This window comes from Lepus europaeus, chromosome X, assembly GCF_033115175.1.
Source record: "Lepus europaeus isolate LE1 chromosome X, mLepTim1.pri, whole genome shotgun sequence".
Taxonomy (NCBI): Eukaryota; Metazoa; Chordata; class Mammalia; order Lagomorpha; family Leporidae; genus Lepus; species Lepus europaeus.
This window is the reverse complement of record NC_084850.1, coordinates 46944990-46970181: the sequence shown is the minus strand read 5'-3', so window position 1 is coordinate 46970181 and position 25192 is coordinate 46944990. Positions and strand designations below refer to the sequence as shown.

The window sequence follows — 25192 nt, the reverse complement described above, 5'->3', positions numbered from 1 at the left end:
TATCAGATGAATATATCCCACCTTGGCTGGAATTCCTAATGTAACAACAGCAAGAAAAAGTTCTAGCATTTTCTATTCAGTGCATTACTATATAATTTAAAGAAATGGATACTTGAATTAGTCCTAATTCTAAGACATTAGACAAGTATATTTCAATAATGACATCAACAAACAATTTTAAAAATTTTTATTGTTATAGATTGAATAATTCATTGCAGAGTTTCTGATGAAACAATTAGCAGTCTCAAAGATTGTTTCATTTTTTTAAGAGTACAGATTGAATACAAACTGATTTAAACAGGCACATTTCTTGAAACAAATTGAGAAGTACTAAAAAGATCCCATTGAATATCTGTGGCATTATTCCTAGTTTTATGAATACTGTCTTTTCTAAATGAAACTTGGCAGAAAACACTCAGAGATTCATTCATCTAGAAGCTTGCAACAGTGAACATATTAAAATGTCTACATTTAAATGTTTGTGCACATGCTTGCATGTATGTGTGTGTGGGGGGGTGCATGTGTGATTCTCAGTTGTCTATCTTACTCTCTTAATGGTTTCCCTTTCTTTCTGTTCACTCTGAGGAGCTTACCTTCTCAACTGACTTGATCACTCAGAAATTTTATCATTAGCTCTTTAATGCATCATTTTATAGTTTTCAAACATATCTAAGAATGCCTATTTTGGACACGGGTTTTGGTGGGGAAAAAAATACCTGAATTACACTAACATAAAACCCTACTCTAGTCCCAGTACTGCTCACGACCTGCCATAACTTTTCGTGCTTCAAATCCCAGGGCTCGGATAACTGGCTTGTCAGGAATCCTCCTCCACACTTCTGAGAGGGGCTAGGGCTTCCAAGTGTCCCTGCGACAAGGTGAAGATTAGATATAATTTCTTCTATTACAAAGCGCACTGCTATGACATTTTATTGTCTCTTTGGTTCCTTGTTTTAGTTGGCAAAGACTGTAAAGGTTTGAGATGGATTTACATCCAAGCTGGAAATACCCATTTCCTAGGAACCACTTTAAGCAAGTGCAGCCCTTTCTATTTGGCTCCCCAACACTATAATCTTCTGTCCTGACATGTCCTCAGTTTCCTCTCTTCATTTAATATCTCATCCCTTAGAGCTCAGTTGCACATTTCCCATCTCTCTTGTGTGGTTACTTTTGGACATCTCCGTAGACTGAGTTCACTGTTGCCTACAACGGCTGGAATAACTGCCACAGGGCACAATGGGAGTTGATTGCCTAAAATAGTTTGTCTTACTGCCTTAAAAATATGACTTGAAGATAAAACTTATTTTGAAGCTTAACTTTGAGTAAATATTATGAAGAAAAAAATGAATTCTTAAAAGACTTGATTCTACACACTACTTAAAATGAGAAAATGTTCTGAAAGTCAAACATAGCAAGCTCCATTTGCTCAGCGATGGGTTACTTGCACAAAGTTCCCCATGGCCTTTTGGTGTACAAATTTATAATAACGAAGACTACTTCTAAGGAAATAATTGACATAAAGTTTGTTTTCTTTTTAAAACTACTGTATTTAAAAAGTTACTTGAGTTGTAAACATGCAAGGATAAGCCAGTTTTAGGATCACATTATTGTGTCACAGTAACAGAAATGTGAATCACATTTATTTCTTCAATTCATGGATTCAGGTTCTCCTAAATTCTCAATATTGAGCTACTAAACTCTTGATAGAAGTTGTTAGGAAAATCCAAATCTTCATTTCTGGCACTAAGGTGCCAAGAAACAATGCGTGATTAAGAAATCACACACTCAGCTGCTTTTGTATTTTGGTTAACCAGGTAGTTTGAAAATTATTATCCCAATAGCACTGTCTTCAGATTTTAGAAGCAGAACTAGAGGAATTGTTAATGAGGTATACTTGGTGGTAGTTCTGTTTGCTTGTCTACTGCCCCAGAACTAACCATGGTATTGAGGATGGATATGCAGAAGTTATGCTTTTTACCAGGTAGCAGTTATCATAGGTGATCAAATTTCACCTATCTATGGCGTCTTCTTCATATTTGGGTGATGAACTAGCATGATTGCAACTACTCTAATTTTGCAGACTGAGACACATGATGCGATTTTTTTCAAAATCTTTATCTATAACATCATGTCTCTATGTAGGGACTAATCACTGAAATCGTTTGAAATTCTGATTTACTGAGATAGACATATGAAAACACAAGTATTAGCAGTCAATGTTTTCTTGTTATGTTTCATGGCTTTACTTTTGTTTACTAACTGCAGGGAAGTGTCTATATAGTTTAATTTGTGATTGAGTGAATATTTGATTCTATCTATCTGCTGGTCACACTGTTGACCAGATAATAATTTTGACAAATCAAGCCAAGTTGGGGATAGAATTTGACGCCTATATTTTAAAAGTATTTAAAAAAAAAAACTCATTCTACAGTACATGCATATAGGAGTTCAGTCCTGTATTCAGGCTTGCAAGTGTATTATTTGGTGGTTTGTAAAAACAGCTATTGCACATCTTTGGGGGTTCTGAGGAAAATCAAGCCTCTGAGCTTCCTTTCTTTCTTCTCAGGAGAAAACCACCTTACCATGGGGTGAAAAAAACACAGTTGTGGGCCTCACTGTAAGACAATGGGTAGCCCTTTTCCCCTTTATCCCTGTTGCTTTTTCTGGGAATGCAGGTTGTTTAACCTTAGTCTCAGTTATACCATAATAGTCCTTATGATTTTACTATTATCATTTAGCCTTTGTTTCTTTATATGATTTTGGAAAAAAAATCACAAATAATTTGTGCATTTAAAATTTTTTCTCTGGAAAATATTACCCAGGGCCAAATTTTGAAAGCTTCTTGTAATCTAATTCATAACAGGTTTCCTTATTCCATGTTGTAAAATCTGTATATGGATACTGTCCAAAGTGTCCTAAAAGTAATGATTGAATTCACAGTAACAAAAGTTACAAAGTTTGTGCAAAAGATATTGTACACCATTGGAGTACATAGAGCTTGCTATAGTTAATTTTATATATAAAGCTGCATTTTTTGTTAAAACTATTCTGTGCTACATTAAAAGTAAGTTTTTGATTAATTTTTCTCTAACAATAAAACTGAATGCTTATTTAATCTCATAAATCTGAAGATGCAAGTAGCATATATATGCTGTTTGTGAATGGTGTAATAAATCACTGGAACCTTTTAAACATCATAATTGCTTTGAAGTTCTTCAAGTTTTCCAAGGGTCATAAAGTAAACCCGGCTGTGGCGATTCCGCAGGGTAGAGGTAAAGAACAGCTTTAAAAAGAAAGAAAGAAAGAAATACACCATGAGTAAATTTTCAATATATTCTTACCAGATATTTGCTTACTCAAACTGGAAAGTACTATATATCGAATTTATTTGTATCTGCTAATTAAAATATTAGAGCATTTTTTGGAACAGGTTTTCCTCAAATTAAAGAGTAAGATATTAAATCAGTTTGGAGTCTAAATTATATCTTTAAAAGTAAGCTTTGCCCATACTCCATATAATTGCAATTTATACGGTTCAAATAAGATTAGTTTTTTTTTTTTCTAGGTGGCTTTCACTGCTAAAATTCTGGTTAGCAGGATGCCTTCACCATAAAGAAATATTAAATGTTTGAAGAGACAAATGTATGTCAATAAGTATGTACAATTTTTGTATATCTGTTATAATTTTTAAATGAAAATAAAATTTAAAAAAAGCTCTACTTGGGAATCAATCTGAAAAAACCTAAAGCCGGCTTTTCTTTAAATATAAAGAAACAAATTATTTAGATGTTGTTTACCACTACTGTGGAGGTTTGCACAGACACTGAAATTTTTTACTTGGTGTTTTTTTTTTTTTTCATTGAAGTGGACTGACATCCACAGATTGATATAATGAATTAAAAACAATGACATAGGGGCCGGCGCCGTGGCCCACTTGGTTAATCATCCGCCTGCGGCACCAGCATCCCATATGGGCACTGGGTTCTAGTCCCGGTTGCCCCTCTTCCAGTCCAGCTTTCTGCTGTGGCCTGGGAGGGCAGTGGAGGATGGCCCAAGTGCTTGGGCCCCTGCACCCGCATGGGAGACCGACCAGGAGGAAACACCTGGCTCCTGGCTTCGGATCAGCGCAGCGCCAGCCGTAGTGGCCATTTGGGGAGTGAACCAACAGAAGGAAGACCTTTCTCTCTGTCTCTCTCACTGTCTATAATTCTACCTGTTAAATAAATAAAAAAAAAACAATGACATAGAGTGACATTTTGTATACATATGCAATTGCTCTTCTATCTTAATCATTTGAGTTAGCTGACAAAACTGATGAAATTGCCAAGCCTCAATTTTAATTTTCTTTCCTGCAAAATGGTCATAATCCCCAATTGTGATGACAAAATATAAAGTACCTAGCACAAGGCCTATTATGTAACAAGGTGCTCAGTAAACATAAATACCCTTTTCTTCTGTTATTGGATTATGCTGAAATCTATAAAAGACAGACTTGCTCAAGCATTTCGTTTCAGGTGATTCTTTTCACACGAAAAGGAACATGGATCAAAGATGATGATGATAAAGGATTTTGTATCAAATAAAAAATCAGCTGAGCATTGCTTAAGACACAACTAGAGTTGTTACTTTAGTTTTGAAACTTTTTAAGAAAATCAAATATCCTCAGTTACCAAATCAATGTTTCTACTGCAAAACATAAAGTTGTTTTTGTCAAGGTATGCCCATTTGAAAAATTCAGTGCAAGTATATTTATGGCCAGCCAGTAGTGCCCTAAACTTCCTTTGTTAATTTTCAATGGTCTATTTTTCGCTCTAACTGGAGGCTATAAGCCATACCTTGTCACCCCGGGTACACAGAAATCTCAGCTTCTTAATCGACCTACGCTTCAGCTCACTTTCCAGAACCTTTGCTTGCAAAGAGCGTGCTTCAATGGCCTTTTGACCCCATCCTGTGGTTCGCTGAGTACACTCGAAAGCTACAACACAAATGAAGAGAGAAACACAAAATCTAGTCAGCAATGATAAAAAATTATAACTACAGCCAAAGGTTGATTACTAGGAAGCTCATTAATTACAGTTTGGGTTAATACCCCCCCCAGCCTTTTATAGTCAGTCATCATTTTTTTTTTTTGGCAGTGGGGTGGGGGGTTGTTTGTTACCCAGGATGGATGTTCAACTAATTCAAAGGCATCATTGTGACCAACACTAAAAATGCCAAGAGTTAATTATTCCTAGTTGACAGAAATTCTCATCTATCCACAACCATTCTTTATTTTACAGCCTAGCTGAGGCTCAGTGCTCCTAATAAAGGTTCCTTTGAAGGGTGTGCATTTGTGCTCAAGTGACATACATGGAAATCTGCTTGCTAAAAATTAAGTGTCAAAAAATGACTTGGTCAAATAATGACTTTAGCAGCTCTAATGCAATTCAATAAATTACCATGTTGTAAGCAGAGCTAAAGCTAATTTGATACCATTAAGAGTTTGTCCTACTCAGGAAAATTTCATTAACATTTTAACTTTTTTTTGAACCTGTTTTATAACACTCTGTGACAATATGGATTATAGCAAAAATTGCCTTAAAGCAGAAAACCTAATTATGTAAATAGCCATATAGTCAACTTGTGCTGTAAGGTATTTTCTGGCACATGGAGCAAAATTATCGTTAAACATTTAACTTACAAGTTGCTATTTTTTATTTATTTTCTGGGGAAGAAAATGTCCATAAACAAATAAAGTCATGACATTTAAAATAATATCAAGATTTTGACTCATGCTAAAATAATTTAGAAGACGGCTCAATAAGGCACCTTAACTCCAATATTTATATGATTAAAATCAGAAATCATTGGCTAATTTGACTCCTCATTTTCTTCTATTAGGCAGGGAATAGACTCTGCATTGATATAATTACAATGGAAAATCTTAAAAGCTTTCTTTATCTTTCTCAAAAGTTCTAAGATGCCTGTGTTTAAACCAAAATTTACCTGACCTCTATGCATATACATTAAATATATCTAAAGACAAGGCTGAAATAGTAAACTTCAAAAAAGTAACTTTTCCTAGGCCTAGCGTTAGATATCTTAAATCTCTCAACCAAAACTTACTAGGCATTTTTTATCTCCTGCTTCCTCTATAATTCAAAATACTAATGTGTATGAAATTTACATCAAAATTGTAATTAAATTACAATCATACTTTGACTCACAAAAAATGGCAGTCCTGGAAAAATGTTGTAAGTCCAATTTCAAACTAGAATTATAATCACCCCAGTTATAGCGGAAATAAGCATAATCTGTGGCCTGAGTGATGGGAACAAGTAATAGATTGAGTTCATCTGGATATGAATTTATTTCACTTGTGTGACTACTTTATTAAAAATGGTATTTCTATCACCCACACAGAGGAAAACTTTCTAAACTTAATGCAAAGGTTATATGGTGAGTCCAAGTAACCAGTTCATATGACATCGTGTAATTTCTTAGTCATAAAATGCATAAATCTGCAATTCATATAGCTATTGAGCTAGCTTTCTGTCTTAAATGGGACTCAATGATTTGGAAGTGGGAACACTTGGTAATATTTGCTGCAATTATTAAGCCTCTACATATTTGACTGGGAAATGCAGAGCAATGAACTTTTTATTGAAAACATTTCTTATTGCTCAGAGAAATATAAAATTTAGATTATGGATGTCTGGATACGGGTTGGCTTTTAAATAACAGTGCAGTTGGTTTTATTTGTTACTTAGAGTAAGAGAGAGAGAGTGAGAGAGAGAGAGAGAGAGTGCACTTCCACCTGCTGGTCACATCACAAATGCCTGTAATGGCCAGGGCTGGGATAAACAGAAGCCAGGAGCCAGCAACTCGATCCAGGACTCCCAAGCAGGGACCCAAGTACTTGAACTATCACCTGATATGCATTAGCAGCAAGTCTGAATCAGGAGTGGATCTGAGACTGTAACCCAGGAAGTCCAACATGGAATGTGAGCATCCTCATGGGTGTTTTAACTAAGTTAAATGCCCATACCAGCAGTTGGTTTTAGATAGAAAAATAGAGTAATCTATTTCCTTGATAACAGTGTTATACTGCATTCTTTAATATATTTTGAAAATATTTTAATGCATAAGTTAAAATATCATGTTCTTCTAGTGCTATAATTTATTCTACAGCAACTTGCAGTAGCTTTTGTTTTAGGTCACGAGTTGTCCTCCCTAAGGATAAGAGTTGTAGCTGGATGACTTTTCAAGATCTCTGACTCTTATAATTGCTTGGTGGCATAAATATAGGGGTTTGATCAGTTTTGCATTTGAACTGATTTTCCTTACTTGTATTTCTGATTAACCCATCAATCACAAAAGTACCACTGTAAAGGTTAGGACCTAATGCATTCTTTTTACTTTCTTTTGCCCCAGATATGCCAATGATACTCCTCCTCTTCTGTCATTTGAAATGGGCTTAAGATTCTCAGAAGCTCTTACCTGTGGAAGAATTTGGAAGGTATTCAGGACAGTTCTTAACACTGACTAGGTATGGAAACAATGAAAGGATGCTGCAGATGTAAAATGTCATGGAAAAAAATGTCCCTTAAAATGCAGTTCTTTCAAACTCGTCTTTCAAGCCCCTTGAGAGGTTCTCATTTAGCCATTTTACACAGATTTCAGAGACTTCTGGATTCTCTCATGACAGACTACTCCCCTCCCTCTTTTTCTTGCTCACACCCTCACACATACCGCTGCCTTTCTCCTTTATTTCTTACATTCGATTGCTCCTCCTTTTAGGAATAGTCACCCTCTACTTAGTCATTCTACTCTTTCTGATAGCTTTACTTTTCATGTTTATAGATTCCTGTCTAGAATCACCCTTGTCACTAAGCCTCAAAACCATACACACGCATCGCAAATTATTCAGATTTCCCAGCTCAGCAGTCTTGAATTGGTGAGGAAGGAAAAAAAGGTCCTGATCTGATGAAGATGAAAAGGCAGTCAGGCAAATCTCTCTTTGCCAAATGATGTGGTTCTTCACAAGAGTCTCACTCACTGAGTGCAACACTACTGACTATTCAAAGAAAAAACAGTTTACTCGTCTTTTATTTGGCAGTCTCCTAGGATAAAGGTAGACTGTCAAAAGCAATGTAATGGAAAGAAGCACTTTGCATATCTGTGTAAAGTCTACTAGCAAAGGGAGTCAAAACAAAATGATCGGTTATTGTTGCAATGTGCCCCATGTAAACTGTATTTTCATTTCAAATGGGCAACTCAGATAATCAAAGTCAGTCTTTGGAGGTAGTCCTGTGATTTTATTAATTATATGGCAAACACTATATCAGCATACTAAGAGAATAAATATGCAGGAGCCCAAATTATCCCTATGTGCCTTGAGAAAACGTCATTGATTCCGGAAATCTTTCCTTCAGACACATCTTTTGCCCTTGAAAAGTGCCTGTGGGAATGTGAAAGAGCAAGACTTTTTACACATACCTACAGAGGATGGGATGTCTTTCCACACTTCCAGGATCTTCTTGAAGAGCTGCTCGTTGGCTTCCACGGACAGGGCTTCAGCGTTGAAAGTGAGCATCACGCCAATCCCCAAGCAGTCAGGTAAAATGATGATATTCTGTGGTATAATGATTTCCAGGGGCTGGAATTACGTTTCAGAAAGATTTATAGGTCCAACATTTTATCACTACTATTTTAATAGAAGCAGCTTGGCTCCGCAATAAAGAGCAAGAGTTTCAAAGTGCAGGGAAGACAAGAAACCTCTAGTTCCAAATTAAACAGAGTGCTATCCAACACTTGGAAAGAGCTGCTCGCCTTATGCCATAAATTCACTTCTTAATATCCCCCTGTATATTGAGGAGAAAGCCTTGTTTGTGAAAAGTAGACATATATTTCCAAGACAGATAAATCTCTTGGAATGTCTCCTAATATTATGTATAATTATTGAAGAAACATTCCTTGTTACTGACTTCAGTTTCAGATTCATGTAGGCACATTAGGAAATACTTTAGTATTGGATGTGTGACCAAAGGAGAAAATACACAATCTTTGGTCACCGGCCAATTCATTCAGATAGAAAATTAATAGAAATCATAGAAATAGAAAATTAATCTAAAAACAAGTTTAGCTTAAAATGCTTACAAAAGGCAGCTTTCCAATATCCTTCACAGACCGAAATATAAGTCATGCGCCTTTTAAAAAATGATTTCGTATTCAATTTTTATAATTTTAAAATACATCTAAACACATATTCAGAGACCTGCTAGTTGACATCACAGGAAATACTAAGAAACACCTAGGCATCTCTGAATTTTGTGGTTCACAAAACAATGTGACCAGATTTTCTCAAACTACAGATATTGTCACATTAACAGTATTTCCTTGTAAAGCAAACAATTGTGTTTGTCTAGCATTTCCCAAATTAACAAGTTACAGGAAAAACAGGTCAGAAACTATACTTGCCGAACCCAGCGCACTCAGGCCAAGTGCTTGAGGCCATGTCTCAGCAACAACAATCCTTAAAACTAAAATGGGGATCCAGAGGCGAAAAGCAATTTTAATGCGTTCCCTGGGCACTTGCATGAGCAGCTGAATCAGAAAGGAGATGAAGGAAGAGAGGAAAAGAACTTGCGAGAAAGAAAGCTGTCTCAATAAAATCTGTTTACAATAAAACTGGACTGCTGGAAATCCAGAGAGCCTCAGAGGTAATTCTCTTTCTTCTCAGGCAATTCCTGAAGTAACTAGATATTCTTTCGCACACATGGCTCCCTTGCATCATGACAGCTTTTGTAATCTAGCACTCTTGGAAAAGGTATTATTTTTAGAACATTCTGTTTCAGAAGACACCCTCGCCTCCCCTACATTAGAGTCCTTTTTCTTTTAATGGGTCAAGACACTAGGGCATTTAGCTAAAAATATTTTTGAAGATATGTACAGTATTCTTATTAGGTCAGAAAATGATTTCTCAAAACTCATCTCTCATTCTAGTTTTCACAGTGACTATCGGATTGCTTCAAAAGGAAGTACATTTTTGCTTATTAGTCAGGTGAAACACAGGGTTCAAGCTTCTCGAATGGCCTTTCAAATAAGTGTAAACTTGGACCCATGCTGCCATGTTCAACACTGCACTAGGTTCTAAATAAGGGCAGGATATATGAAGTAACAAAAGAAAAATAACAAGCAGGAAGCTATGAAAGATACTCTGATTGAGGAGTGCTACAATATTTACATCAAAATTAACCTCATATCCAAGTGGTTTTGGCTGGGATTTAAATATTTTTTACATTATACACAGGGTGGTAAATATGTATATTATACACAGGATGAGATAGACATACACACATATATATGTATGTATGTATGTGTGTATGTATATATATATATTGCCTATATATATGTGCCTCTATAGGCACATATATATATAGATAATAACTAGGTGATTGTTAATATGACCAAAATGCTTTGTTAGAGGTATATGAGGTTATTTTGAATGCTACTCAAAATATCACCTGACTATAGTGAATAAAATGCACTTAAGGTTTTCTTCTGGATTTTCTGTGTAGTGCTGAACTCCTAAAATTTTAATCTTCTATACACTATGAATAAAACAATGGATGAAGCAGAGAATTGTGTGGTCAGGGCTTTCAAATTAATTTCCATTCGGATAGACATCATTGCAACCATCAAATCTGAGACAGAACGTAATTATGTTTGGCTGGTGTGTGTGTCTGCATGTTTGTGTGTGTAAGGAGTACTGTCATGTTTGAGCTAATTATATGTATACTATTTTACAATTATCCATATTTTAAATGTTGTGCCATATTATCCCTATTTACAATAATTTAAGATTAAAAGTTGAGGTACATGTGCTTTCAACATTCTGAAACCTTTGAGCTGAAATTCCAACTGTAATTGATAGGAGAGCATTTATGACTATTTTATAACACAAAATTACACCACAAAGAAGGGAGGTTATATATAATATGTATTATATAGATAATGCTGCAAAATTGGTGTATTTTTTAAAAAAATCTGTTAATGTGTTAGAGGTGGAGAAGGTCTAACTAAATTAAGGACTTGCAAACTGAAATGCCTCCTAGGGCCAGTCATTGTAAATACATAAAGATGAATAGAGAATGCAGAACATGTATTCCATCTAATAGGGAGCAGGAATGAATCATTTCAGTTGATGATGTCCAGACAATAACGTGTGCTTGATATCACATCTTCTGGTTTATGAATAGAAGTCTAGGTTGTAAATGTAAATGAAAAATAAAAGACATTGGGCCAGGAAAACAAAATCCATCTGCAGGATAGACTCAGCTGTCTGGACCAAGAAACCACTTTCTGGCAGTCTATACTTACCTTTAGGTCTCAGTTCCAGCACAGATATTGTTAATCATATTTCCAAACCCTTCAGGGTTTGGACAGTTGGAAAAACTCAAATAGTGGTATACCATAATTTCAAAGGATCTGAAGATATTATCTTACATTATTTGGCAGGGTCACATCAGACATAACCTCAGATTCCGCATCGATGATGTGATAGCCATTTGCTGAGCTGAAGAAAACCTTTAGTCTTTTTTCAGCGCCAACAGCCAAGTCAACTGTCACTGGCTTATGACCAAGTGTTGGAAATACCTGCAAATATAAAACCAAATGTGGCCAAAAGGCCAAAAATGACATTCTGACTAAGGCAAAATTTCCCCTACTTTTTTTTTGCCAGGGTTGCAGTTTTGTAATACCCAGCTGAATCTTTTAAATGGCAATATTGTATTTAGAGATCTATGTATTACAACTTTTCTTGCATCTGTTACTACAAAAAATACATAACTACATTTATGTTCTAAATATTGAGTGTTCTTTTCAAAGGTCCAGTTCCTAATCATCCTAAGAGCCTTGTCTGGTCCTGCACTCTGTGGTTTTTAAATTTCTTGCCTTGAGCTTCAGCAAATGAAGGAGCTCATCTGGTCTCTTAAACCGGTTCGCTGGATCAGCTGCCTGTATTTTTGCCAGTATTCGTATATAGGCTTCATAGGACATGTAGTCTCCTTCGGAGTCTGCTGATTGATCAATGCATACTTGGTAGGGAATGAAAAAGGCCAGACATGTTAACCTACCATAGACTGGGTATACTCTAGGCTCCTATGGTTTCTAGTCCAAGGAAACAAAGGTCAAACAGGCTTAACTGCCAAGATCAGGTTAGGGTACAGGACTGAGCATCACAGGGTTCACAATATTGTAGTCAGGAGGTGGAATTCAAGAAGTAGAGTGAGGACCTAGGCCAGAAACTGTGTGTATCAGGCTAGACAGACTGTTGGTACTTAGCTCTTTGCTTTCCAGCTCCATACCAGGTAGCTCTGACCAATCAGCAGACACCCAAGAACAAACCCATATCCAAATAATGACAGCTGACCCAAGGCCCAGTTTAAGGAGATCAGATCAGGGATGTAATCTGTGACATGTAGACCCATACAGTCTATATATTAGTCTGTGCTACTTATAAAAGAAGTTCATTATTTTGCAAATGGATGTTGAGAGATAGTCCCAAGAATTAGCCCTTCTTTATTGTATAAACATGATGTTTTGACCTAAAAAATATACTATGTAAACACATCGTGACCTAAGACACAAAAGTATTTCATGAACAATATGTAGGATGTGTATCTGTCAGTGCTTTGCAAAAACCTATTCATGGACCTACTAGTCCAGTATCACCTGGAACATGTGCTAAAAGTACAGATTCCCAGGCCCCACTCCAGATCCACTAATTCAACCTGGGGTGAGGTCTGAGATCTAACATTTAACAAATACTCCAGCTGATTCTGTTCTACATCCCAGGTTAGGAGCTATTGAACTCAATAAAATGCTGCCAGTTTATTAATCATCCCTCATTACTATGGAATAAACACAAAACCATTCTATTTATGTGTAATTATGGGGCATTATAAGTTACTCTAGATGCAAAAATTTCCCTATTTATGGGATGTGAGTAAAAACAATCAACAATAGCTTAACTGTTTGGGACACTCAATAGTTACCTTCCATGATTGATCCATAGATGTTCAGTTAAAGCATAATACATGTGGGAAAAGTATGGTAAGCTTAGTCACCATACTTCACAATAATAATTCAAGAGAAAAACTTGTTTAAAGTTCCAACTTGGAGGGAATGTAGACCCATCCCTTTCCTCCCCACCACCCCCAGGTATGGTAGCCATGGCAACTGGGGTAAAGATTTCCTCTTCCCTCTTTCCTTTTCCAATGAGGTTCACCCTCTATCATCGCCACACCTCTCCTTACATTCGTTTTCTTTCCATCCACCCACTAGAAGAGAACAGGGATGTTCTCAGCTTAAAGTCATTGGGGTGACACCCAGAACCTGTATTTGGGGCTCTAGAAGAGAAGATCTTCATGTTGACTACAGGAATTGGGAGTGAGAAGCTGGTGGGAAATTCCTGTAAACAGAGGAAGGAGTCAGGGATTTCCCTGATATTCTCCCTTGCTGTGGTGCCTGCAAATTGTCTAAAAAAGGGTTACATGATAATTATTGACACGGCATATTCAAATTGCATTAACTATCAAAGAATGATACGTAATTCTGCACCTGTGATCCATAATACTGTTACGTTTACAATTTCTTCTCAAAAGAAAAGCTGTATGATCCAAAGGGGAAAGCAATCACTCACTTTAATAGCAGTGCTTTCATCAAAGGACTTTGGTGCCCACGCATAAAGGTGAATTGATGATTTCAAAGCAATTGCAATATAGGTTGTTTCTTCATGTTGGACTACAATGATAAAATACAAAGAAGTAACAATGCCACAAAACACTCAAGTATTTGTATTTGTCATTGAAAATGCTGTAACCACGATGTAAGAATATAGAACATACATATTTTACTTGGTTACAATTTGATGTCCCAAAAAAGTGATAGAATTACTTTTATGGACTGTATGCATGTGCCTTCAAGAGCACTTCAAATCATACACTGAAAATTGAAAAAAAAACTGATTATAGAAATGAGAGAAGACATAAACATTTGTAAAAATGTCCCATGTTCATGGATAGGCAGACTTAATATTGATATAAAGCAATATTATCTAAAGCTATCTCTACAGATTCAATGTAATACCTAATAAAATCTCAAAGGCTTCTTATTCTGGAAATGGATGAGCTAAACCTAAATTTCACATGGAATTGTGAGAAGCTCTAAATAAATGAATCTTTGAAAAGGAAAATCAACATTTGAGGATTAATGCTTCCGGATTTCAAATGTGACTATAAGTTATATTAATCAAAACATCATGGTACTTGATATAAGGATAGACATACAGATCAATGGAGCAGAATTGTGAGTCAAGAAATAAATTCACACATCTATGATCTATTGTGCCAAGATCATCCAATAGGGAAAGAACAATATCTTCAAGAAATGTGTTGGGGCAATTGGGTATCCACAGACAACAGTATAAACTTGGACTCCTACCTCATAGCACATTATGAAAACTAATTCAAAATGGATTTAAAAATACCTAAATGTAAGATTTAAAACTGTAAAACTCTTAGAAGTAAACATAGGGATAAATGTTTTGATGATCTTGAATATGGCAACACATTTCTATATTTGATACCAAAGGTAAAAGGAACAAAAAAATTAGATAAATTATACTTCATCAATATTAAACTTTTATATAACAAAGGATACTATCAGGAAAGTTAAAAATACAACCTATGCAATGGGAGAAAATATTTCGAAATCATATATTTGATAAGGGTTTAGTAAGTAGAATATTTAAACAATGCTTACAACTCAACAACAAAAGGATAGACCAGCCAATTAAAAATAGGCAAAGGTTTTCAAGAGTTATTTCTCTAAGGACAATGTACAAGTGGCCAATAAACACATAAAAAGGCACTCAACAATATTAATCATAAGGAAAATGCAAATTAAAACTAAAATGAGATACCACTTTACATCCACCAGGATGGCTAGAAAGAAGACATCTACAAGTTTTCACGAGATTGTTGAGAAAATGGAACCTGCACACATTACTAATGGCAATGTGAAATGGTACAGCCACTTTGTAAAAACAGTCCAGCTGCACCACTAGAGGAAAAACAAATCATATATACTCTCACATAGACAGATGTACAAAAATGTCCAGAGCAGAGCCGAAAAGTGGAGAGAGTACAAATGCCCATCAACCAATGTATGAATGGAGGAAAGGTAGTATGGTCAAACAACATGATGATATTCAGTAGAAAAAGGAAGAAAATGATATGAATGATACAACATGGATGAACCCTAAAACATTATGCCAAGTCAAAGAAGTCTGACACAAAAGGCTATGTAATCTAGGTTTTCATGTGTATTAACTATTCAGGAGAAGTAATTCTATACAGAAAGAAGTAAATACTTGTGAGAGGAAGCAAACAGGAGAGGAATGGAATGGGGAGTGAGTACTAATGGACATGAGTTCCTTTTGGGGGGTGATGATGAAAATTAGGTCATGCTGATGGTCACATAGCTATACAAACTTTCTAAAAACATGAAATCATGCACTTTAAATGGGCACATTTAATGGTATATAAATTATTTTAATAAGACCGTTTTTAATGATAAAAGAGTAAAAAAAGTACATGCTTATTCTTAGCTAGTCTTTTTGGCTCTTAAAGAATATGTTGTTTTTTGGGGCCGGCGCTCTGGCATAGTGGGGTAAAGCCACCGCCTCCAGTGCTAGCATCCCATATGGGTGCCAGTTTGAGTCCTACCTGCTCCACTTCTGATCTAGCTCTCTGCTATGGCCTGGGAAAGCAGTGGAAGATGGCCCAAGTCCTTGGGCCCCTGCACCCGCATGGGAGACCTGGAAGAAGCTTCTGGTTCCTGGCTTTGGATCAGTGCAGCTCCAGCCGTTGTGGCCAATTGGGGAGTGAACCAGCAGATGGAAGACCTCTCTCTCTCTCTCTCTGCCTCTCCTTCTTTCTGTGTGTAACTTTGACTCTCAAATAAATAAATAAATCTTTAAAACAAAGAATACATTGTTTTATTTGATAAATTATATACTTCACTAAAACAACTCTTCCTAGGTTGGGATACTGCTCTTTTTCCTTTCCAGGTGGTATTAGTCTCTCTCTCTCTTTCTCCCCCTCTCCCTCTACCTCCTGCCTTGTCTCCCTCACGTTCCCTTCCTCCCTCTTGATGTCTCTCAATCTGAGTGTAACTTGCTCTTATTCATTCGTTTTCTTTTGTATTATTCCAAAGTAGGTCAAAGGAGAATGATTAATAAGCTCCAACAAGCAAAGGGATTCTCTTTTAAGCAAATACTTCATATAGATTTAATATAGGGCAGAAATTAGTGCCAATCTATTGTTTTACTGGACTTTGAAGGCTACAAAAATAGCAAGCAAGTATGATCCATTGCTATCCTTCTGTGAAGGTAGTGCTGTTTCATCTGTCAATGGGACAAATGCTTTTTGGCTATTCTGAGAGGTAGGGCAGACTGGAATGAAATTAGCCAGGAAAGCCGGACTTAATCAGTCCTTTCCCTTACCAAGAGGACAGATGTGCAAGATGACAACCTTTGTAACTATGTCTTCTTGGATGAAAAATTCCCAAGTTAGTAGGAGGCAGTTCTGCTATATAAACTCATAGATTAACATCTAGGGATAGCTTTCATCTGTGGAGTTACCAAATGTACATAATCTGATTGGAAGGAAGTAGCGATATATAAAACTAAAAGAAAGTAGGGCATTTATTTAGTGCTATGTTATCTGAGTATGCTTGTCCTCCTTTCGTGGTATTTATGTACATATACATACATGTGAAATTCCATCCTGGTCAGTCAGTACAGAAACGTCCTGCTGCACTTAATAGAATGTGATTCCAGTTATCTCCCCTCCCCACTCCATGCCTGAAGTGGCACTTAGTGAAAAGGGAAAGACTATAAGCAGGCCAAGAGCGGAGGCAATTTGCTTTGGAAATCGAACACAATGGGAAGACATCACTACATAGTCATTGAGAGCTGAGAGCAGGACTATGAGATCCTGGAGTAGTGACTTCATTCCACACTAATGGTTGTGAAGAGACAGACGATATGAAAGCACTCTAACCAGACAGAGAGTAGTTAGAAATTATACTCATGAATACCTATAGTGGACACCAAAGTTAGAAGATCGTAGAAGAATTTTCTTTTTGGTTCATCATAAAGCTTCTTTGTCAGTATTGAGAAGTATTCTATTTTTTTTTTTTTGCTATACCAAAGAAAGAGAATACCATGTGAGTCTCTGCAGGTTGTTGAAGATACATCAAGAATATTTATATTTGAAGCTATAAAGATGTGGGAAATAAATATTGGTTTTTTGGAATGCTTAGGGTGACTGGGAAGGGAAGAAAGGTGAGGAATTACTTAGACTTAACTTCATTAGCTTTATCAGCCAGTCAATATTTCCTCAGGAACTGTCAAGAGTATAGCATGGAAGACCTGGAAGATGTCTCAATGAAATTCTTTGATTTCTATATTTGAAGTTGCAAATCCTTTCCTCTGTCCATTTTGTCTTTCACTATCATGTACTTCACCAAATGACAGGAAGCAAAATGTATATAACTATGGTAAACACGAAATGGGACTTACGGACACTGAAGTGTTCACAGCCTGTCAACTTATCAATGGCTTTGCAGGCTTCCTCCGTCTTCAGCATTTCCTCCTGTCTTCTTTTACTTTCTGGATCATTATTCAAAATCTTGTTTCTCAACCAGGTCAAATGATACACCCGAAGTCTGTTCTTACGACCTGATAAATAGATACAATATTTCAATTCAATATTTTTTTTCATTTATTAGAAGAACAAAAAGGTAAAGTGAGAAGCTGGCATTGTGGCATAGTGGGTAAAGTCATCACTTGTGATGCTGGTATACCATATCAAAGTGCAGGTTTGTGGCCCAGATGCTCTGTTTCTGATCCCCCTTACTGCTAACATGCATGGAAAGGCAGTAGGGGATTTTCAAAGTGGTTGGGCCCCTGCCACCCACGTGGGAGATCAGGATGGAGTACCTGGATCCAGGCTTTGGCCTGGACCAGACCTGGCTACTACAGCCATTTGGGGAATGAACCAGATAATGGAAGATGTATCATTCTCTTTCTCATTCTCTCTTCTCTCTTCTCTCTCTCTTCCCCTGTGTCTCCCTCTCTAACGCTTTGCCTTTCAAATAAATAATTTTTTTTTCAAAATAAAGGTATTTTGTCTTTCTAAGGAAATGTTTTCATTAAACCAAAAACCATTTTTAAAAAAGTATATCACATCAAATTCTCCTCTTCAGAGTTTGGAAAAGTGATAGACAATTCTTTCTTTCTTTTTTTAAAGATTTATGTATTTATTTGAAAGACAGGATTACATAGAGAGGTAGAAACAGAAAGAGAGAGGTCTTCTATCTGCAGGTTCACTCCCCAAGTGGCTGCAATGGCCAGAGCTGCGCCGATCCGAAGCCAGAAGCCAGGAGCTTCCTCCAGATCTCCCAATGTGGGTGCAGGGCCCAAGGACTTGGGCCATCTTCTACTGCTTTCCCAGGCCATAGCAGAGAGCTGGATTGGAAGTGGAGTAACTGGGTCATGAACCGGTGCCCATATGGGATGCTGGCGCTTCAGGCCAGGGCTTTAACCCGCTGCGCCACAGCACTGGCCCCAGACAATTCTTTCTTAGGATCTCACTTCAAAGACATAGTTAAGGTTGTCTACCAGCTCCCTATGTGCCTATCTGAAATGTATCTAAGACAGTTCTTTGGAATAGGTTGAGAATGCACAGGAATCAGAAGTATCATCTATTCATTTGTCCCTTGGCTTTTTCCTAAGTCCTAAGCCCTCTGGGGAGCACAGCTGTAGAGGCTGTCGCTGGTAATACGTCTGAGCATTCACTGTTTGGGTATTTAGGGCCACTGAGATAGGTCTCTTTGTATTCTGTCATTCCAGCAAGCCTACAAAATGACTAAATAGCTTCATTATATTTCCTCGGTCTAATTTATCGTTAATGCTAATTTTCTAATTGTAAATCCTAGCAAAACCTTACAATTCATTAGGAAAACAACAGCCATTAAAATCACAAATTTATCTTCCTACGTTAGCCATTCCCTGTTAGCCATTTATAGAATTTATTATTATAAGATTTTTATATTATAAGATTTCTAAGCCCAATAATAGTGTTTTTCTTTATTTATGCAAATAATCTTTAATATAGTTTTACATAATATTTTTCAAGCAATATTGGGCTTCATGTGACTATGTTTACATCCTTTTTATTCTTAAGTGGTAAAACAAATTTGCACTTTAAACTATTGAGTATTTTACTGTGCTGCTGTCCTTAAAACTATTTGGTGAAAAAATTATCCACTTTTTTCAAAAAATGATTTTTTTATCTATTTGAAAGGCAGAGTTAGAGAGACAGGAGAGAAGCAGAGACAGTCAGGCTTGGGCCAGGCCAAAGACAGGAGCCCAGAACTTCATCTGGGTCTCCCACGTGGATGGCAGGGGCCCAATCACATATGCCATGTTTCACTGCTTTCCCAGGTGCATTAACAAGGAGCTAGATGGGAAGTGAAGCAGCCAGGACTCGAACCACTGCTCATATGGGATGCCAGCATCGCAAGCACCACTAGGCCACAGCACTGGCCCCCCATTTATTCACATCTGAGAGAAGTTCAAGTATTGAAGAAGGGCACATTTGGGTTAGAGAAAGCTGCATAAAAAGAAATGTGTTATCCTAATGTGTATGCTGTAACCCACACAGATGTTTTCACAAACTAAATATCACGCCTGTGTACCTCAAACAACTATAAATGAATCACCATGAAACACTATTTTTGAAAAAGTAAGTCTGAGCATACCTATGTAGGGTTTTCCCCTCTAACCAAAGTTTACAGTAAAGTAAGTCATATTTGGCATATATATAATCATTAATATACAATATGGCAATTTGCACACTGATTATACTATCATATATAAATATATAACCTGATGTAAATTACTGTGATTAACATCATTGTATTCCATAGCCAAACCATTTTTACTTTCTCTCTCCCTTTTTTGCATGTTGTCAGTTTAAAGCTAGTGCCTTCCAGAGAGCAAATCCTGCTGAATAATCACAGTCATTGTTTACAGCCATTTATGTGCTCTCTCCTATTCAGTGGTTCTGGCTCCAGATAAGCAAAACTAAGAATTCCAGCTTCCTATGGGGAAAGTGCAGAGCTCTTTAGTGCATCCATTCCTGTGACTAAACCTATGTGTATGCTCTTATGATATTGGTGTGGTTGTGTGTGTACACAGGAGGAGAATCAGCGCTGTAAATGGTAGGACGCTACTCGGAAGAGAACCAACGAATATGCAAACAGTATGCTTCGTCTTACCACTAATCTAGATCAAGAGCACCACAAAAAAGGAAGTTAGCTTACATAGTAAAAGAAAATCAGAGTAGGAATATCTGTTGTCCCAATTAAGTGCTAAATTTAAAGTGTTCTCTTATGAACACTTTCACCTGAGAAAGTCTTTAACCCAGTTTGCAGCCTAATTAATCTGCATAATTACTCAGCTAATTTTAGTTCTTAAACAAACCAGAGATGGTAATCAGCAAATTGAGTGGCTCCACGACTTGAATCTGGCGGAAAGGTCTTCGCTTTATAAGTTTTGTAATGTCTGCCTTTCCACTTCTGTCCATCAGATACAAATTAGATCTGGTTCCCAGCAGCAAATTGACTCCTGTTCACATATAAAAGAGAAAAATGCTATATTAGCTCAGATTATGTTTGTAATTGCATTTATATTACTACTTTGCTATGCCAGTATGCTGAGCTATGTAAAGGTGACTTTTATCATTTTAAGCTAATGTTAACCTCACACTGTGTAACTACACACTGTCTATCAACAGAACAAATTTCATTGAAAAACATGAAAATATAGATGATAACCCACTTTCTGGCAGTATTCCACTGACTGGTGTTTGGTAGACTATCTCATAAACAGAATTTTAAATCTATCTTAACACTCATTAGTAGTACCTCAAACTTGATCAAAATCAGTCAACCATTTTCTTTAAAAAATTTTTAAGGTGAATAAATTTCATGTATTTCATACATTCAGATTTAGAAGCACAGTGATGCTTCCTACCCTACCCTCCCTCTTGCCCACACTCCCACCCTTCCTCCTCCTATCTTACTCTTTTAATTTTTACAATGATCTACTTTCAGTTTAATTTATACTCATAAGGTTAACCTTAACACTAATAATTCAACAAACAGTAAGAAGAAAAAAAACACTATGCAAACAACCCTTTTCAAAATTACCATTAAATAGCCTTAGTCTAGTATATAAAAAGGGTCAGTTCTCATTCCTAACCATAAAGGTTTTCATGCTTTTAAAATAATTATAAATTGAGGGATTCTATGTTCATACATATATGAAAAATTTACATTGCTACATGCCTCTGAAATTATTTCCTATCTTCACAAATCTAAATTCCTACACTCCCTTTTATCTGTTGGTTGGCTCTATTTATTCAAATATAAGCACTGTTTAAAGATCCAACAACAGGATTAAACTCGAAGATAGAACTAAAGTTACAATATACTTCAGATTATTGTGGGAGTTTGTCCCTGTAAATGAGACACAGGTGACAATCAGCCAGATAGAATCTTTGTGCTCTGTGGGTATGAGGAGAAGAGATAAATGTGTGTGCCATCATTTTCCCACCCTGTCCTTTAGCAATTCTCTAATTTCCAGCCCATGCCGATCTAGAAACTTCACCTTCCTCTCACAGGAGAAACAGGGACAAAGGGGGAATCACAGCTGATTTTTACTATAATCTTTTGGTTTTTAAAATACAACATTGCAATTTATAAAAGTGCAATAGTAGTTGTTACTGACATTTCTAGGTAGTTGCCAGACAAATGTTAATGCCATCTTTTGTCTGAGATGTTAAATTAGCACAACTTTGAAGATGGCACTCTTTCCCTAAGTTGTTCGATCCATATTACAATAATGTTTGCTAGCCTGTTCTATTTCCAATTTAAAACTCTCTCTCCTGTTCATTCATACATGAAGCAAAATCTATGGAAGTGCAAAAGTTGGAGGTTGGCATTTACTTTGGATTTCTCCCCTTCTTATATTCATTTATTCTATTGCATTTATGATTCAGACTGGCTTGAGGTAAAATATTGTCTCAGCACTACCGACGTGGTTATACTTCTTCTGAAACAAAGGATTGAGAAAGTCTATTAATGTTGAGACATTATAGAAAGAACTTTTTCTACAAATCCTTGACACTGTTTAAAAATCAAGGTCTTGCAGAAATCTTTCTTTTAATACCTTATCAGGTATCATATTTTGAACTCAACCCAAAAAAGAAATAACAAGTTCAAATTTTCAAATAATTACAACCTAGTCCAATTTTATATTTGAGTCAAATTAATTCATGTTAAAGCAAAAGAATAGAATAAAAAACATGGGACCCAACAATTCAAACTTGAAGCTGCACAGAGTGAAAAAGTTAGCAAAACCAATTCTAAGCAAATTAACTACTATAAATACAATTTTTATTTGATTGCTAATGGTTTGGTAATAGCAAACACATTTTTATGTCTATAATGTGTCCCATGTTTGGTACTTAGGTTACAATACATTCTTGAAAAAAAAATAACCCTCAGTTTTAAGACACCAAACTCACCCCACAAAGAACCACAGCAGATCTCAGAAGTGAATTCCTTTTCATACACGTGGATTAGTGGTTTTTTACTTGCAGATGAGACATAGAGTGGGTTAACATTGACATCAGAGGGTCGCTTAGGTAATTCTTCAGGTACTTCCACAAAACCAGCATATACTGTGAAGAAGTGAGAGGGAGATATTGAGAGAAATTACTAAATACTATATAGGCGCTTTACTGCTTCTAAACATGAGAAACAGCCTAGAAGAGCTCCCTTTCCTTTGTTGTGTTCTATGCTTTACTAGAGGTATCAGTCCAGTAATTTAAGCCATCAGATAACACAAAGCATATAGTCAACACAACACATTTAACACAAATGCATAGAATACATTTGGGGCAGCAGTTAATATGCTGCCTGGGATGCCTGCATCCCATATCAGCATGCCTACATTTGAGACCTGGCTCTGCTCCTGATTCCAACCTCTGGTAATGTGCACCCTGAGAGGCAGCAGATGATGGCTCAAGTATTTGGGTCCCTGCCACCCATATGGAGGAACTGGAATGAATTCCAGGCTCCTGGCTTCACTTCAGCCTGGCTCATACCTGAGTGTTGCAAGCATTTGGATATTCAAGTAGCAGATGGCTCTCTCTCTCTCTCTTTCTCTCTCTCTCTCCCCTCTCCCCCGGCTCTGTGTGTGGGTGTGTGTGGGTGTGTGCCTCAGTCTCTCTTAAATTAACGACAAAAAAATAAATATTGTTTATTCCCTTGCCTATATTCCTGCTGAGTATATTCTTTTCACTTTTGACTTGTTGAAGTTTTTATTTAGTAAGCATTAAGCCTTTGACTATAATGTAAATTAAAAGGTTATCTCAAAAATTAAAAAAAGAAAAAATACATTGCCAAATGTGAACATTTTTTGATACTATGATTAGAATTGAAAAAAAATGGTGAGGGATTCAATTTTTCACATGTAGCTTCAATTTAGGTACAACAAAGGTTCACACATTTTAAAAAAATTACTATTTTATTTATTTGAGAGAGAGAGGGAGAGAAAGAGAGAAACTATCAGAGATATCAGAGAATATCCACTGGTTCACTCCCCAAATGCAAACAGCCAGAGCTGAGAGCCAGAAACTCAATAGGTCTCCCATGTGGGTGAAATGGACACAACTACTTGAGTCACCATCTGGTGCCTCCCATTAACAGAAAGCTAGAATCAGGAACATAGCTGGGACTTGAACTCAGGCACTCCAATATGTGATGCAAGTGTCCCAACCAGTGACTTAATCATCAGGCTAAACATCCACTCCAGAAGGAGATTTTTCAAAAGCATATTATCAAGCTGAATTTGTGTGAACTGAATACGAGAATGAATTTATTCCTTCTATAGCATGAACCAGTGGCTAATTAGTATTTATATGTCAACAGATAGCATTTAGCAAATATTAACACACTTACAAATGGCACTGGCAAAGTCAGTATCAACAGAGCCCTCAGAACCTCTGGAAGCAGATGAGTGGCTGGCAGAAAATCCTGATAGTGTTGATGATTCTGATATGTCTTTATTGTCATCCCCATCATCAAGCTCTGAGGGTGCAGCACCTGAGGCCATGGCATAGGAGGCCTCATCTCCACCACCTAATTCCTAAAAGGAAATCCCAAACCTATTTTATTAGGAGGTTAACAGAGGGATAAAGAACCACAGGATTTGAAAAGAGAACACATTATTATAATGTCCCTATTCTTATAAAGTTGGTATTTAATAAAAAAAATCCTATGTATCAGAGGAGAAAAGAACTAACCTACTATTAAGCCAACTGATGTTAGGAAAAATGCAAGGAGCTTTAATTCCTCAAGTGTACAATTTGGGACCTAACATTTGTGAAATATTTACCATGTACCAGATACGATACTACGGATCTTGTTTACATATCTTCCCGAATCCTTGCCACAACCCAAAAAGTAAGTATAATTATCTCCAATTTCCTTATATGAAATCAAAGTATAGAGAAGTTAACTAATATATTCAAGGTCACGGAGCTAGTAGATAAGAGAACTACCGTTTGGATGCAGAATTTATTTCTGAAGCGGATATGCAGCTGCATTATGCCAAATGGCCACATGGAAAAGTAAAAAACCCAGTGTGAGAGTATCCGTCCCACTGCTTTAAGGTACATTTATGGAACTTGGAGCATAAAAAACCTGCAGGGATAATTTTCAAATAACAAAGCTTATGATGGCAAATCAACCAACACAAATTCAACACTCTGAACAGGCTTCACTAAGAATCTAGCCTGCTTCCATTAACTTATACAGAAGATGCTGAAGGATAAAAAACAATGAAATCCGGTCATTTGCAACAAAATGGAGGAATCTGGAAAACATCATGCTGAGTGAAATAAGCCAGTCCCAATGCGACAAATATCATATGTTCTCCCTGATCGATGACAACTAACTGAGAACCTAAAAGGAAACCTGTTGAAGTGAAATGGACACTGTGAGAAACAAT

General features: G+C 36.6%; 1 protein-coding gene across 4 annotated transcripts in view; it reads right to left on the bottom strand.

The window, feature by feature from the left end:
* Positions 1 to 220: 220 nt before the first annotated feature.
* The window catches only part of NRK (Nik related kinase), a 147292-nt gene continuing 122320 nt past the window's right edge, over positions 221 to 25192 (bottom strand). For 2 of the 4 annotated variants that reach the window (XM_062183919.1, XM_062183921.1), the window contains exons 20-28: positions 24142 to 24328; positions 22704 to 22859; positions 20597 to 20740; positions 17630 to 17788; positions 13685 to 13785; positions 11488 to 11637; positions 8479 to 8638; positions 4836 to 4975; positions 221 to 3283 (exon numbers count right to left, since the gene is read on the bottom strand). In XM_062183919.1, the coding sequence (XP_062039903.1) occupies positions 3188 to 3283; positions 4836 to 4975; positions 8479 to 8638; positions 11488 to 11637; positions 13685 to 13785; positions 17630 to 17788; positions 20597 to 20740; positions 22704 to 22859; positions 24142 to 24328 (1293 nt within the window). In that variant the 3' untranslated portion in view covers positions 221 to 3187. Of the gene's footprint in view, positions 3284 to 4835; positions 4976 to 8478; positions 8639 to 11487; positions 11638 to 11934; positions 12078 to 13680; positions 13786 to 17629; positions 17789 to 20596; positions 20741 to 22703; positions 22860 to 24141; positions 24329 to 25192 lie in introns of all 4 variants that reach the window. The other 2 variants (XM_062183922.1, XM_062183920.1) reach the window with 2 other exon arrangements.